The sequence below is a fragment of the Varroa destructor genome, unplaced genomic scaffold (genome assembly GCF_002443255.2).
Source record: "Varroa destructor unplaced genomic scaffold, Vdes_3.0 BEIS01000003.1, whole genome shotgun sequence".
In the NCBI taxonomy this organism is placed as follows: Eukaryota; Metazoa; Arthropoda; class Arachnida; order Mesostigmata; family Varroidae; genus Varroa; species Varroa destructor.
The window spans coordinates 42,791,733-42,809,354 of NW_019211456.1; the positions used below are offsets into that span (position 1 = coordinate 42,791,733).

Sequence of the window (17,622 nt, forward strand, 5' to 3'; positions counted from 1 at the left end):
TTATGAGAAAAAGTTCCCAGAACCATCTCCGCCGTGTGATATCAAAGGCTTGCCTTACTAAAAAAGATAGCCGAAGTGTGTCCTGCTTGATTCACCTTCTATTTTTCTTTAAGAGACTTCTAAGGCAGCATTTTTCCTCTTTTTATTGATAGCTTCAGGTATTTTTATTTTTCGCGCTATTTCTAAGAAATCCTTTGCCAATGTTGACATTCGAACCAGCACGAGTGCACTTTATTAGTTCGTTAAATAAATCAACAGTGTGTCCAAATCTAGTGTATTATGTAGGCCAAGTATACACTAGGACTGAAATCGAATGCGTGATTTATAAGTGGGTGTTTACTGTGACAAAATGGACGTCCATGCCTATGATCACACAAGAAACCGATTTGTCCTCTGAACATTGTCCTTAGTGAGATGTAATCTACAGTGGTTTCGATCACTACAACAACGGTCCGATAATCGTATGTCTTCGTTTGTTTCAGATGGAGGTCGACCATCAGAATGTTACCTAATTCTTTTCGATGACATGATTCTCATTACTCGACGAAAAAGAGCTCTCAACAAAAAGGTAAACTTATCTCTGCAAAAGTTATTGCCAATACTCTGAACTATTGATTTCTGAGAGAGGAAGAATCAATATCGATCGGTATAGCAGCCCACATCTCTGATTAGCATAGAGTCTTGATCAACACATATTTCGTTATTAGACCTAAGATAGGCATAGATAGTTAGCATCTGAACCATACTCAATCTGTGACATGAAATGGGCGAAATCTTTTTTCTTGTTATTAAATTATGTCGACAAGCAGAAGTCAACAATAACGGACAACTGGGTGAACTGTGCTTCCGCGGCGGCAGCTGGCGGCGGCAGTGGGACCGTGGACGTCGACGAAACATCCGGGAATGTCTCAGGTGGCAAATATGTCGTTTATAAACAGCCCCTCTCATTAGACCGAGTCTGCATACACGATGTTTTGCCACAAGACGCCACCGGTAAGGCATCCAAAATTATTGTTCGTTATATTCTATGTTTAATATCATGTGTTGGATCTTGAACAGGATGGATACTCGTATATATTTTTTATTCAAGTATTACCTAAAGTCGTTAATTGGCCGTAGTGTTGTATAGCCGAACTTCGGCCTATCGAAAAGGTTTCTGGGCAAGCAAAGGGTCAATTTGACCCGAACGAACCTGAATAAGGAAAAAGGAACCTTCAGTTCAGGTAAAAGCTTCTAATATTCTACGCCAAAGTACGAACTAAGACGGGACGAGATCTATCAAGTCGTTCAACAAAAATATAGTAAAAGAAGTAATGTTTTGGAAAAGAGACCACGTAACAACCATAAAGACCACATAACACACGGACAGCAGATCGCTTTCCGATGTGCCACCAGTAAAATCTATCCTTACGTATGCGGGTGTTTAATGTTTAGTAAACATACTTAACATGTAATTTAACGAAATTGCAAAGTAATACGTTTTAATCGATAACTCTCTGTGATTTTTTCAGAATTTCTGATTTCCGGGAGAAAAATTGCGATAAATGATCTTTGCACTCCTTTATTAAAACTCGATGAGGGCATTCGGCAGACATTGAAATAGTTCATAATCTAGTGGTGCAGAACCCGGGCTATTCAGCGTATGCGTGTTCTGAGATTATCGTGATGGTAAACGACGAGCTTTCTGTTCATAGCTCGAGCAGCTTTTCTTCATGGCTCGTTCCATCCCTGCCAGTTGCTGACAGAAGAGGTCTGAATCAGTCGTTGCTGTTCGATTCTTTCTTGCCCGATCTCAGCAAGCCTAACCTTGCTTGGTATCGATTTGCGTTGTAACGTTTTACTGCAGATTACTCTGTATGTATATGTATGTACTATACGTACCCTTCATTACCGTTGACCAACCGCTCAAAAAATGTTTCCATTGAGTTTTGCAAATGAATGTACGACTGAATTTCATTTGCTTTCTTGTCACCATATCTAGCTTCTTGGCCATAATAATTTTATCAAATTTTTTATCTTTCCACTATTACAAGAAGCAACAGAAGCGTTTGTTCTGAGAACGCGTCTTGACCATAAATAGCCAATTTTTTTTTATTTGTTACTGCACCTATTGTGCCTTAACTATAATAAAACTGTAAAACCTAGTGAACTTTTGCAGAAATTTCACTCACATTTAAAGCGCTCTGTTTTCTCTGAGTCTGAATAAAGGCATTCCAGGTTGTTGTTACTAGGCCTCAACTCTTCACTGACAGTAACGCCGATTTGACGCGATGCATTCTACTTGAGATATATAACTTTAAGGCCATGTAACTAGAAAATCGTCGATTCCTTTTATACACACACATATATATAGATAGATGTGTGTGTCTGTCTGTAAAGGGCACAAAGGTATAAAATAAGGAAGTATGCCATCGATCTAGTTCATTGAATTACTCAGTCTCGCAAGTAACTATCCAACATGCTGTAATTTGTTGGCCTTGGTACGCAGTACTGACAGTTACTCCATTTCCGTGCTTTTTATCTGTTTTGCAATAGTTATAACATAAACACAAACACACACCGTTTCTGGTCCAGACGTTTTCCTTCGGCCAAACACTCTTCGCTTTCCCCGTCAGTGCTATACTTGGGTTCATCCAAATCAGCCCGGGTGTTGCAGAAGACGAATAGCACTCCGGTAATAACAGAGACTTGGACGTGACATCTCGTATCTCTGCTGCTGCTGCTATTGCACACGAAAATGACACGGTGAAGCGCCCTTAGGATGGCATGGAAGGTTGCCGGACCTCTGTTAGAAACATGAGAGCGTAGCAAATCTGCCGGGAATATCACTTAAAACAATACTAATAAAGGCAGTGGCGAATGAAGAGAGTACGATGGGAACAAAAAGGAGGGGACCAGGGGGCATTTGATAGTGGCATTCGCAGCGTTCAACGGCCCTGCTGTCTCTCGTCGAGATGTGTCATGAAGTCCCATCATGATCCCCTCCTATTTAAAAACAAAAACCATAAATAACAGCTCCACCGGTCAGGCAGTTCTTCATCAATATGACAGAAGCAGCAGCTGCAGCCTAGAATTTTCGCGGCCTTTGCCACTTACCCAGTAAAGAACAACAACCGCCAGTCGCCTTATGCCGCTCGTTGCAATAGAATGTATGTAATAAATAAAAACGTGGACATGCCATATAGCTCCCACATTGCCTTAATTGGTTGTCATTGTCAGCTCGAGTCAATTTGAGGCGCGATTGACCCATTCTTGTCTTTTACATTGGTAAATTAGAATGAGAACTTAGATTCTAACTTCTGTATAATTATTGTTAATTATTCAAGGGGTTAGGATGCGCAGCCGTGGATTAAATATTATTATAATTTCACTTAATGTCACTTAAAGTCAGAGACCTACTTTTTGTAAATAGAAAAAAATGTAAAATTCAATTCAATGCGCGGTCTTTTGTAGCACCTGCATTAAGTCTCACATCATCATTCCTCTTGACTATACATATCACAGTAATGGTATTTTTATTCTCTACGAACGCGAGTGGATAAATGAAGTACCTGGAAAATTACTGCATAATTTATTGTAACACACATAGAAATTGCATCTCATTCATGCAGGTCATACGTCTATTACAAACTTGTTCGACAAGTAATGACACCTTTGATTTTAGTTGAAGTATTGCACTTGGTTGGATAACTGCTTTTTTGTCCGTCCGCTCTATTTTTGGTTCATTCAGCTTACAGATTTTCTTTTGAGCTCGGACGACACGACGAGGACTCCTTGGTTAAGACCACCAGTTAAAAGTGGCTTAAAATGTTCAAACATAGTATTTTTGATGTGAAAATGACAAAATTAGAAAAAGGGAGCGAAGCGAAAAGTAACAGTTTTATTACTTTCCACATACTTTAAGAGATAAAGATAACTAACTAGAGTAAGATACTGCTGTTATAGGTACCCCCTAGGGCTATCCCTTGCTTTTGTGGCAGATGATAAAATTTTTGCGAATGCGCTTGCACGAAAATGCATTTGCCACAGTAGACAAACAGCCCATAAACAAGAACGTAGTATTGCAATATATATCTTAGTGGGCGCACGATTCTAGCATATATTCGTGCTTTGAGAAAAATTAGCTCGATCGGTTCTTTCTCTGCCCTACCTAATGAATCGTCATCAGGCACAATTTTATTGCCTGTGGTGGGAAGCTCTTTCCGAAACCTTTTTTTTTTTTTTTTCAGTAATGTATGTTAATACTGTCTCTTCCAACCTCGTCACTAGACCGGCCTAACCGCCTTCTTTCCCACTATTCGCCCGTAGTTAAGTCATTTGTCAGACAGTGGCCCGCTAGACCGTCCAACCGGTGGTTTTAAACCTGACCTAAGTGGCCTCTAGCACTATGGCGCTTGAACTTATCGGAATTCCTCGCTCATCAAATTCGACCCGTCGAGGTGATCCAGCTAAGAACAGCTCACGTGCAAAGGGCAATAACTTGCTCATTCGCCTCCCATCGTCAACGGTATCGTTTCCACGTTTCGTCCTCCTTGTCCTCAACGTTTTCGTTTGATTGTGGCTGCCTCCGTCACTATAGTTGAACAGGAGCGGTGGGCCGGGAATACAGCTGCTTCTGAAATGCTCCCATATCCTTATACACAGTTTCGCGTTTACTTACCGACCCATTCTTTAAAGGCGTTAGCGAGCATATTTCGGCTGCGGACGCAGAGGGAACGTGCGCATTCCCTCGAATTGGCTAATATGGCAATAACAACGAAATATAAAATAGAATTTTTTTGGACTTTATAGTGAAATGTGTAGGTGTATGCAAAATCTTAGATACAATACAGCCATTAAGGTGCAGAAAGAGGCAGCACAGTAGCTCTAAACAGTTAATAACACATGTCACTTCAGGTAATAATATGGCCGCACTGATAATTGAATTCGAAGAAAATTTATAGCCTCTCGCGCCTGTTTAGCTGTAAATCAATAATTTATTATTGATTTACTGAATTAAGTTATTTACAAATAAAGCGCATCGTACACAAGTAAAAGAAAAACGGCATAATCTCTATTTGCTCTATGCGGTATTTCAGCCAACAATCTACGCAACGCGTTCGTGTTTGTCTGTCTCAACCGTTTCCAGCAAGTTGTCAACGTGCACACCTTCCAGGCACAGAACGAGACCTCTAAGGTTTGCAAAACGTCGCGTTAAGGCCAGCCTTTTTTGCAGCACCTAACAACTTAATGTTTTTATAATACTAACCTTTACGTAGTAGGTTGCTATTATCTGCAGTATGTTAATATATATAATCTTCTCATTGGTTTGATACTTGATTAATGTTTGCAAACGCAAGATCGCTCCTCCATCCGGATACTACGTTAATTCTAGCACGGAGGTACTTAAAGCGCCTGTGCACCCTAAAATTTTCTCCTCTTTATATAAACTAAATAGCAATTCAGCTAAGTTTTTTGACCCCGGGTGATATTGCCCTTGTTTGTGGCTACATTGACAGGATTCTTTATGACGCGCAGCGTGGTGACTGGTGTTAGTAATGCTTGCCTTCTACACGGACCGCGCCATAACCATCTGTCTTCAGTTCGACTCGAAACGTTTTTTTAGTAACTTTTTGGTAGAGAATATTCTAAGCATTTTCAATTTACTCACCTAATACTTTGACTGCCTACCACAAGCTGCCTATTCAGGTTTCAGAGATACGGAAAACGCAAACCATTTTCACGACCCTTCTCTTTACGTCTTCTAAGAAGTCCCCTTACCGGCTAGCTATGCGTTAAGTCTGATTTATGGCGCAAGTGAGTCTCCCTTACTCTTTGCGACAAGGAAAAAAACATGAATCCTTTCAATTTCGGCCCAAAGCTCGCCATTTGCTTTCATCCAAATGACTGGATCACGAGCCGAGCATTCCGTGCCATTCCAACAAGCTAGTACACCCGAGATTTTTATCCAGTTTTTTTTTTCTCTCGAACTTTAGCTGAAACGAATATTACTCTTATCTTATTTCGTAAGTTGTTTTTGTTTGTCTATAATGTCAGAACGCCGGAGAAGTGAAAAGGTACCATTGCGATTTTCTAGGGTCTTCTGATCGCTTCATACAATTGTTGTTTACAGCATTCACCATCTACCCTTTCAGCGTTTATCGTGTATGTATTTACCTTCTTTTTCATTAGTTGCTGTGGTTGGGCCGCCTTCAGGATACGGTTGATCACTGGAAGCGTACCCTACAAAGCACAGTGTTTAAACACAGGTAATTGAAGACAGGTAGGAAGTGAACTGATCGAACTCTTTCTATACAATATTTAAACAGAAATGGCGTTCCCATGCTGCCAAAACTGTAAGTAAACAAGGGCTATAAATATTCGAGGGTACGCATGGATCAATAGTATATACATCTGCAGTAGTTAAAATGATTCGTAAATGAAGGTATATAATGTGAAATTATTTACTTGACATTAGAATAGTGACAGAGCATGTGTAATATTCTTATTTATGTCATTCTTAAAAAAAAACTCTTTAATTATGCCCCTTGATATTTTCCTTGCACTTACTGTCAACAACGACCTAAAAATAATGGCAAGCTAGCACATCTGAAGCCGATGTTCCATTTGTTATAGACCACACTGAGCGAAGTAATCAAAATCTACGACCCGAAGAGCTCCGTCTCTGCATAGGAGACTTGATGTGTCGTGTAATAAAGATAGGAATATGAAGCAAACTTCATTCAGAATCGAAAGGACGAATGATACATTCGGCGACGGCACACAGAGATATATACGGGTCGTAAAATGCTATCGTACTGATTTAAACGTATTCATTGATTTTTTGGCTTAGTTTACAAAACCTACAGGTCCAGGGCTCTGCTAAAACCGCATATTTACCTTTTCGAGACATCTATTTTTCCGTACCAACTAAGCATATTATACAACGGCCTTTCGAGTCGCAATTTTCGATCGGCCGTTTTGCGAGGCTTTAGTCTTATGACATTATTAACGTTGATGGTAGTTTTGTCCTATATTGATTAAGCTAAAACCGATCTATGACCTTTTCCGCATGCAGACCAGTAGGATTATAGGATTATCCTTTCTTAATTGTTTCCTGCTATATCTGTAGTTGGAGACTACAGTGCGGTTCTTAGTAGGAAATCAAATATTTCGTGGTTTTTTAGAGAGCACAATCGCATTTTGGCAAGAATCAGCATTATCTATCGATCCGTTTATTTTTGCCGTCAGTAATCCATTCTGTTGTACAGTAAGATCTTGAAGTGTGTTTTTCAGCTTTTAGATTAGATCGTACCACACGTTGATGGGTCACAAGCTCCTGAGAGCTAGATTCGAAAGAGTGCTATAAGATAATATAATAAAACAACGCGCCTTATGTAAGTATGTACGCATAACGGCCCGAGTCAATATGGTTTAGTTAGGTTTACTCGGGGCCGATTTAGCTGCTGCGGCTGTTTTTAGCGTTGACGTTGCGTTCTTTGTTTTTTCCAAAGGGTCATTGTTTTCCGTATCGTTCTAATTTCAGGCCGTCGACCGTCCCGTCGGAATGCGTTTCGATTTCCGGTGGAGGTCAAGCTACCTTCCCGAGGCGGTCGACTTAAATCAGCGAATTGAAGAGCGAAAAACTCGCACCCGTGATCGTCAAAGGTCGTCGCTTCTCTCTGATCAAAACTCTGTGGCCGAGTGACGATCCGGACAATAACGATGGGCAAAACTCTGGAAGCTAAATTGAGACTTCGTCCAAATGCTCGCGAAACAAGACACTGTGGACCACAATCATCCGGATTTTTATTCTACATAGCCAATTTTATGCATTTGATTTAACTCACAGTCCTAGCGAAAGTTATATGACGCACCAAATAAACGAAGCCTGCAAGAATTTATTATTTGGTTTCAGAAAGAAGGAGAAAGCCAATCGCAACGACCCTCGGCGGTCGGAGCGCAATACCTTTGCGTTGGTATGGTGGTTCTTTTTGTGGTGTTAACACCTACATCGGCCATCGGCTCCCTGCGTCGTTAGGGGTCTCTAATGGACATCGCATAGCGTGAAGAGGCTGTGGGTTCGTTTACTGACTCAAATGAGCTCAAACTAGAATTTTACTCTCATTCATTGATTCGAACTTTCGTAAGTATTGAGAACGTCGAAATAGAATTAGAAGCAACAGGTAACCGTTCAATGTCATACAATTTTATCGTAAATTCTAGCTACCGGTAAAAATGTCGTCGGCCAATTCTATGGACTGTATACGACCACCTGAAAGCCAATGCAAGGAGTACAGAGCGAAAATATTCACGTCTCTATATATATGTAAACGACGATAGTTGATAATTGTCTACTTGTCAGATTTGGTCGTAAGCTAATTATGTTCTGATCAATGCGTAACATGACCGTGGTAATACATTGCGGTGCCATGTACGTACTGTCGCGCGACTATTTTGCTGAAAAAATTAAAAATATAATATAATCAAGTATATGTATGCGCATCCTCTTTTTTACGCAGTATGAATTGTTGTTGTTGTTGTTATCATAAAAAAATTCTCCTTACAGTTTACTGCTAAATTCAAGTCTCGAATTGAACAAGGACAGATCTTCGTCACATCGCGTGATAGAAGTTACTCGTGCCGTATCAGGAGCGTACATGTACCTGTATGCTCCTAATACGGCAGATAGAGTAACTTATATACATACATGTACTGCAATACTATGGAAGATAAATTCGGATACAATTTTCGAAATACGCTAAAACCTGTGTGCTACTAAAGCCAATCTGCCAATGTAGATTAAGTATAATTTTCGAAATTAATAGCATGACGTCAGTAGTAAATGTGTCTGGCGAATATCTAGTCAAACCTATCTAAAAACGAGGGTGACAGAGCTTGATCCAGGTGGCGTTGAAACAATGAATTCTGTATTCGGAACTAGCTACGATTGGTAGTACGGTACCGTGTGACGTTTTCACTGATCCAGAGCAGATGGGACGGAAACGTTCCACGGGTCACACTTGATATCGTAATATCAAACCAGCACCACGTGTCTACCAAACCGAGAATAAATCCCGGAAGAAAGTGTGTATTGTCACTGTTATCTTTGTGTATGAGAGCAAGCGATATAGCCATTCATAAACATACAACGCAGCCAAAGGCAACAGCTGGCTGCCAATTGTCCACGTCGAAAATTTAGCCAACACAATGCTTCGTTGTACACGCATAAGTAACTTATAACTTAACTTATATACTTACATGCACACACATAATGCTGAAATGCATATCTCGACGAATGACAAATAATCGCAATATTGGAGGAATTGCGTTAACCATAGAGTAACGAAACACAGCAGAAAGTTCATTTTGCGAAGGCCATCGATATATTTAGTAGTCATAAAGCTGGCCGCTCGTAGGAGAGAAATTACTCTTGACTTGATTTTTAATATAAATCACTGCAATACTGAGTAGCACACATAATATATATATATATATATATATATATATATATATATATATATATATATAGGGTGAGTATTGTTTTTGTAGCTATTCACAGGCATCATTCGGAACGAATCGACACTATACAGTTCTATCTTGTATTATATAAAGCAATTATTTGAAAACAACACCCTGTAACAACTGCATACATATACGAGTTTCGATCTTGTGCTCTATTCTACGTTTTTGCTATCCGTAAGCTCACAATAGGACTTCAAGGTCGTCCCTTGTTGCTATGTGTTTGTTGTATGGTGTTGCTTTTTTAAATAATTGTTTTATATCATATAGGACAAAACTGTTGTGTCGACGTGTCATATATATATATGAGTACGTATATTTGATTATACTGACATGTGCTTACATTCGCATATAAACACAGTCAACAGTGCACAGCCGATTGTATCGTTATATAACATGGAATTCGTACAGAAATAGATACGGTAATGTACAGGCCAATAAGGTATATGATAAGGCCAGTGATAATGATCAAACGAAGCGCGAAAATGCAGCAGCGTAAATTATCCTTCATCTGACAGAAGATGGATGTCGTCATGGGAAGTGAAGGAATGAGGAAACGTACACCCAATATAGTATACGTACACTGATATGGAACGTGATCAACTTCATGAAACCAGCTGATGTTCTTGCGAAAGTGTCACCGACGCTCGAGCGCATGAACCACGAATATTACGGAGTATTAAACACCTTGGAGAACAGGTTGAAATTATGTACGGATGACAGTCCATGTATATGATGGATCTTCTTCGCAATAATTTGTTCAGTCATACATACCGACTGACTTCGTGTGCAACACGGGTCATAAACGGAAGCGGGCCAGCTATTATGGATTGGCACAGAATCTAGCTTCTGACTGGCACACATAGATAGACATAAAAGCAGGACCCCTATTCCGTGCATGTTATAGAAGACCTGATGATTAATTCGTTGCTACATGCTGGTGTTAATAATAATGACTATACCAAATTGAGCTTTGAAGTAAAAAAATGAGCTGAATCTTAGGGTATGATGTTCAGACAATGATGGCCATAATCGTGCCGCTAAGGGCCGCTATGAACATGTTAATGATTCCCCTATGGCATGTTTTCATCGCGAAAATAACCACTAATCGATACCAACTCAGTCACACCATCATTATGTTTGCAGATATACTTTGTAGAAGCTTAAATCAGTAAATCCCTTCACCTTTCTCACTAACTACACACAGTACCCAATTTCCACAGCACATTTCTGCACTCAAAAATGAAACATCTAAAATGATAGTAAACGTTTCTCATTTGTCCTCGAGCCCGTACTGCAAATTGCTAGTGGCTGGTCCTTAAGTTAAATTTTTCTTAATTATTCTATAGCCTCTCAACTTAAAAAAATACAGTGCAAACAAATTATGCATGTTTCTTGTCGCTCGTGCATTCTAACCAGCTGGTAATAGTCACGGTTCGAAGCAATGTTTCGCCTTTGACTATTCATAATGTTTTTTTTTCTTGTAAATAATCATGTGCGGCAAGCATTTAGTCCTTGAAAAATTCAAAACTATGTTCTGTTCACTACCGTTCGATGCTGTCGTGAACAATAAGTGAAGTTGGTCCGTGCAGTGAAGGCCTCGTCTGATGCTCTCAGTGTTTACACCATCTATAAGATAACCCACATCAGCAGACGCATGGTTATAGCAGCTACGTACAACACGACGGCACGGGAACGACGAGCAAGGAAACGGATACACAAACATCTACAGAGTAAACAAAGAGTGTGAGCTCGATATTGACGGCGATAAGAAGCGGGACTATATAGATACACAGAGACAGACACACAGGGACAGATAATGACACACAAACCGGAAGAATACAGAGACTATTGACGCCTGAACTTTGTACAAAAAGAGCGATGGCTGAACGACCGAGCCGTCGGCACGGTGGTGGCACGCCTGAATACTACTTATTATCATCAAATATTCTAATACCCTAGTAATGATATGAATAGTAATAGAAGTACAACTATGATCGTATAGTTAGCACAAGAATGAGCGGCAGGATTCTCCTGACGCATCACACAACATCGTGATATAACAGTGTGCATGTTTATAGGTAAAATGCTTTATCCTGGTTGTTGACCTTTAATCGACATAACGAATTTACTGTAGCGTACGGACATTTTCTTTTTTTTTTTTTGAATTTCTAGACTTTAAGCTGACTGGCGCATGATAAACATTATGATAGAGATGGTCAAGAAGGATTTAATGCGTAAAGGTCTGCTATTTTTTCCTTTTCTTAGAGCCAGCTTCGGGTAACTTGTTAACATATTTTTTAAGGACAAATTTTGTTCGTTGCTAGTACTTTTTACTGTTGCCATTTTTTATAGAAAAAAAATATACAAATTGTCAATTTGTTCGACGGAAACTAATTCTCTAATGAAGTTAAACTATATACACGTATAGAGAACAATTGCAATCAAGAAACAGTCAGCTTTGATTTTTGCTAAAGAATATTATTTTCGTTAACTAATCTATTATTGTCAGCTTTCGATTTCGAACATTGATATCTCCGTTTGTGTAAGTGATGATAATTCTTTTTTAAATTTACCACACCTATATAGTTTTAGCTAGTAAAGTACTTTAATTAAGAGTCTTTAAACCATTTTATCTTACACTCGAACTTAACACTTAACCTACATACACTCGAACCCTTGAAGCATAAGTTCGTAACGTTTTTTCAATTACTTTTCTTCGAAAGACCTTTGCTGTTGGTTCATACATCACTCGAAAGCATTTGTTTACGGCCTGAGATCGACGATGGTAACTGCGTCTAGAGAAGGACGGAATTTTAGGTCGAATGCACGTTCCACAGGCAAACGTGTCAAATAGATGAAAATTCAGGCCCACCTAGGACACTAGTACCTTAAATTGCAAGATCCATATAGCTGAAGAGGTTGTTGCTTAACATTGATTTTCCAAGCTTGAAGTTGGCGGGTTCAGTGTTCCAGTCGGCGTTTCCCAACGGTTAACCCAGGGGCACCTTACGAAAATGGTCTCCGGACAAATCGAGCATCTGCATTTGACTTTTCCCAGATTTTGCTCAAATTTCATCCGGTGAAGGTGCCTGATGATAACCGTTCAAAGACACTCCATCTTTTCTCCTGACTAATTGCCAACCCCCATCAAAATGACGACCGCAGCTGGAGTCGAACAGAGGAAGAAGTGATCTTTTGACGGTGTTTGCCTTTTGTCGTTTAACACACGATTTTCGAAAAACATGCCGTCACTGTCGAACGGCCATTAACACAAATTGTGCCAAAAACCGAAGGACAACGAACGGATAAACGAGTCGCCGACCCCGCCACCCCACATCGGGGTGAGGAGCGCCGATCCAAAAGGCGCGCCTCACTTTTGTTCGTCTTCTATTTTCCTTTATTGCCAAAGGTATACTATTCCTGTTATCACTATATAGATTCCCTACGAAGGAACATAATAAATTTTTCGATAGAACCGATTGTGTTGACGGGTTCTTCTCTAAGTTAATTATTGGAACAGATCAAAAATGGTGGTGGCAAAATTAAACACACCTACTTAAAGAATTTCAAAGCTGTTTTTGATCCTTTTATTATCAACCTGATTTTAGTTGGCTTCTAGGTGTGCGCATCACGCAGTAAAGCAAATCGTAAACACGGTTTCTTCATGGTCCAGTTGATTGTTGGCATGATTGGTATCGTTTGCATGCTATATTTGCAAAGATAAACACAATATGCTTTTTCGCTACTGTTATCTCGAGCGAGTAACGAAACAGACGCCCACAGAATAGGTACTATTCTAACCGAAAGTCAAATATATTCCGGAGCTGTCGTCAAGTAGCTTTCTTATCAACGATTTCCATTACTGAGATATAAATATCTGTCAAGTAAGAGTACGATTTTAGCGATAGGATAGGTGTTACGTATATCGTGCACTACACTAAGTGTATATGTACCAATCGAGCAATCAAACAGACCCATAATGTAACAATATCAAAAGTGACACACATTGGTTAGGGTGAGCAATTTTAGGGTCTGAAACAACAATGGCTGACGATACAATGGTACAATTACTCGATGCAGGACAAGTGCTATCTAATGCGAGTTGGTGAAAACAATCAATGAAAGACGAGGTGAAGTGTAGAATAGACTGGATAACCGCAAGAAATACGGTAAACGACAAACAGCACCTCAGCGAATGATAATACCGATCACGATATCACAGCTATGCAGAAATGCCTCTCGCTTCAGGCACACTTATTATGTGTCTATATATAGAATAATCACAGACGCACACCGTAATTGCAATATCGGATAACACGTCACAGCGGTAAGATCACGCACGGCCCAAGTCGTATAGTAACACGTGTATATAGTAGCAAACTCCTGGGGGCGAACACAATACAATCACGGGTTACTTTGTAGTCGATATTCTGCATACGGGACCCCATATGCTGGCTGAGAGAACTGAGAAAAATTGCTAACTTCAACATTTTCAAACAGGCATGAAAACAGCCATACGTATATACGGGTCACGTGGTGAACGCAGACGGGGGCGCGAATTAGATCATGAACACAATGAAACTAGTTATCAGATTGCAAGAGAAAAAAAAGTCCCTAATCACTAACTGACCCCAATTAGTAAACGCTAGATTCAAGATGAGTATGTTTGTGAAGACATTGCCTCGCGTCGAACAATGCAAAATACAAGAAGGGGGGTCTGATCTTGGTCTGCGGTCGAATTTTAGCAGGGGTAAGGTAGTATGATTAAAGAACAGCTTAATCGTTACAATATAATATATACTAGTAACAGTAATAACAGTTGAAATAGAGCTACTATGATATGAACGTGAATAACATTAAAACGTAATACGCGGTAGCAGTAATAATTATAACTGTTCATGATATATAGAACAAGGCTCGTTGGGGAAATCTCAAGGCCAGTGTTTAATTAATGTGCATAGCAAATCTAAATGGCAATGGAAGGGTTGCAACAGAATCGAGCTGCCACCTCTGTTGGAACCTCACCCGTAGCACATGTACATTATAGTGTGTGTACATATCACGTACAATACGTGCATATAACATACCTATAGAAATGTTCATGTTGAACACAGCACGCGAAGCACTGTGCGATTTAATTGTGTGTATATACGTATATAACGTGCGACCTTCTTTATGAGCTCGACCCTCATAGCGATGTTTCATCGTTAATGATCTTTACTGTTAGAGAACATCGTAACTTTTCTCTGAATGTCATCTAAGCGGCGTTTCCTCATTTGCAAAACTCTGATCGTGCCATAGCCCAAATGTAAGCTTGTTCAAATATGCGCCTTTCTGCATGGTACCTAGTTTTGGTGCAATTTTAGAATCTAGGGCAAAGCTCTATTCTAAATGTCAACGGAACGGCGTGCTGCACGTTAATTAAACGTTGTTTAACACCGTCTACGCTCAGCCAATTTGAATCGTTAATAGACCAAACGTGCTATACGTACGGCAATGGCCACGAACATATATATCTACAGAGCATCACAATGGATCAAACTCATAACATCAATCGGATCACTATGAAAACAAGTACTACTAGAATAATATGCCGGTCCATGCTCTACACGAGACGGAAGCACTATGCAACCAACGAAAAGAGTCAGTCTTTGAAAAAAAAACAACATCTGAAATTGGTAGAGCTCGAAAATTGCCACGGGGTCCAACCATTTCCGGGACAGAAACAAGCAATATCGTCGTCTAATTAGTTAAAAGCGCTGACAATGACAAAAATGGTGCATTTTTTTATTGACAGTAGCTACAATCAGACTTGTCGAAGCGTAGAGCGGGGCGCCCAGTTGTCAGATGTCCGAAACGTAAATCGATTTGACGCCAACGCCAAAATAACCATAACGAATTAAATATGAGAAGCTGACGAAAAGCAACGAATTGTTGATGTTGTTTATCAAAATCCTCACACATATATTACCAATACCACTACGATTATGATGATCATAGTAATAAAATGAACTATTATTATGACGTAATCATTATTATGATAATTATTAGTATACTGTCAATAAACTATTTTATTCTATACATGTTACGAGATCATACGTTTTCATTGACGTTTTTTTTTATATTGAGGTTATTGTTCTATGAAGCGTAAGCGAGAGTATTTCTCCCGTGCCTGATTTCGCTCGTGAAGTCTCACGCTATCATTAGAGGATCTTTTCGTTACGTTACAGTACGTACGAGTCTAGATATGTTGTGCTTTTGCGTAGTTATTTCTACGTAGTATAATTTCCGGCAGTAAACAGCACTGGGTTCTAACGTAACGTTCAGAGTTAAGACCCGGTCGAGACACATGGGACAATGGCCATAGACTGACATGAATAATTCGGGAAACCCATTGGACGCCGGTAAATCGTAATCATTGTGCTGATTCTACATATATAGAGAATCGCCGCAATATTTAGAGGAACAAACGACGCTTAGAAACGAGCTTTACGTTATACTATAGTTCAATGAAAACGAAGCACCACCTGAATCGTAAAAATGATTCAGGGCAATATCGTGACACCAAAAAGAACCACAAATGCTACCGCTGTAGGGACCTAGGAATATTTCCGATTTGTTTACGTGCTGTAATATATTCGAAATTATGCTAACGAAAAATTTGACTGTTGTTTTGACAGAACTTGATAAGACAGTCCACGTGACGCTTAACTTAATAGAACTCAATGCCATTTGAAACTTGCTTGAGCACCTCTTGAACACCGAAAGATGAGCGGAATAAGAAATAGCTGCAAACAATTTCGCATTTCGCTCCTGATCTGTTTCATATTGCTTTTGAATCGTATCAAAATACCGCTGGAACGCGTTGTAGGCAGGTGCTTGTTTAAAGAATACATTTAGATACAAATAAGAAAACAGTTTTGCCCCTACGACGCATTTCGAAGTAATGGCACATGCAAATTAATACGCGTACGAATGCCAATCGAGGAGAGGCTTTATTTCAGGATAAAACGCCTAATAGATGTGACCGTAATTTTGTAATTACTATATTTACGGTTACTTATGGGACTATTAATAACAAGTGTGTATTACCTTTTTCGTCATATATACATTTATTCAATATTCATCTGTCCATACAGTTCTACTAACAAACAAACAAGCAGACGAACAAAATGGCTAACTTATTTACGAAATCGACTTACACAGGTAAGTTGAGCGGGCTTGTATAATACTACTGTATATATATATATATATATGTATGTCTATACATAAATATACGGAAAAGAAAACTGATTGCCAGCAGTGTATCAATAGACGACCTAAATCCATTTGCTATAATGGAACAGTACTAATATTGATGAGCGCACGAATTAACATGTATGGGTAGGGTGCACAGTTGTTCAACTGGCAAATTTATAATCAAGTAAAATGGTCTATCTCGAATCAAAAATTGCGAGTTGGTTGGTTGCAGTGTTTTTACTTGTCCATATGCTGATACAATTATACAACTAGTTGTCAATCCGGTGTTTTGTCTTCCGTCCACTAGCAGAAGTCTCACGACCTGGGAGGAACCTGTTTTTTTGTTATTCAACTGCAACCAAAGGCTGTGGTTTTCTGGCAGAAACCGACGGACCAACTAGATATATACGTGCTCATTGAAATGTATGCACCTATATTTTCTCCTGCTTGGATAACAATAAAATATAATGCCTGATTTATCCCTACCAACGAATATTGTCACTTAATTTTATCGCCAGAAATCGTTTTTTTTTTAATATACATGTATGCTTCACACGGGTACATAAACATAGATACAAATATATATATATATGGATTAATTACTATTATGTTGTTAGGAATGGCGGCTTGTTATATTTTATTTCTATAATTAATTTCTATTGCTACCCCCCCCCCCCCCCCCCGTTAAATACCCGGCAGTTATATTAAGTCGCTCTTATTCAGTCAAAATGAGCAGTGATCAAGTACAGCAAAGATTAAAGCAAGATTCGCGCGTTTTTACACACACGCTGTAGCCCTATTTATTCATTAGGTCACAATAGTCCTGCTCCATAGTCCCTGCCGTCGTCATTCACAATACATTATTTCCAAAGCGGGACA

The 17,622-nt window shown here is 39.4% G+C and overlaps 1 protein-coding gene and 1 long non-coding RNA gene across 6 annotated transcripts in view; one reads left to right on the plus strand and one right to left on the minus strand.

Moving 5' to 3' along the window:
- LOC111248223 (uncharacterized) overlaps positions 1–15,592 on the plus strand; it is a 164,477-nt gene extending 148,885 nt beyond the window's left edge. For 4 of the 5 annotated variants that reach the window (XM_086982297.1, XM_086982296.1, XM_022800162.2 and 1 more), the window contains 5 exons: positions 483–568; positions 810–993; positions 5,079–5,176; positions 6,172–6,248; positions 7,526–15,592. In XM_086982297.1, coding sequence (XP_086838423.1) covers positions 483–568; positions 810–993; positions 5,079–5,176; positions 6,172–6,248; positions 7,526–7,601 — 521 coding nt within the window. In that variant the 3' untranslated portion in view covers positions 7,602–15,592. Of the gene's footprint in view, positions 1–482; positions 569–809; positions 994–1,511; positions 2,173–5,078; positions 5,177–6,171; positions 6,249–7,525 lie in introns of those variants that run through there. The other variant, XM_086982298.1, reaches the window with a different exon arrangement.
- Positions 2,720–11,165, minus strand: LOC147756980 (uncharacterized). Its single transcript, XR_015322823.1, has 3 exons — positions 11,050–11,165; positions 6,157–6,222; positions 2,720–4,633 (listed from the first exon to the last, which is right to left on the minus strand). It is a non-coding gene; the product is annotated as an uncharacterized LOC147756980 (long non-coding RNA).
- Positions 15,593–17,622: the final 2,030 nt, after the last annotated feature.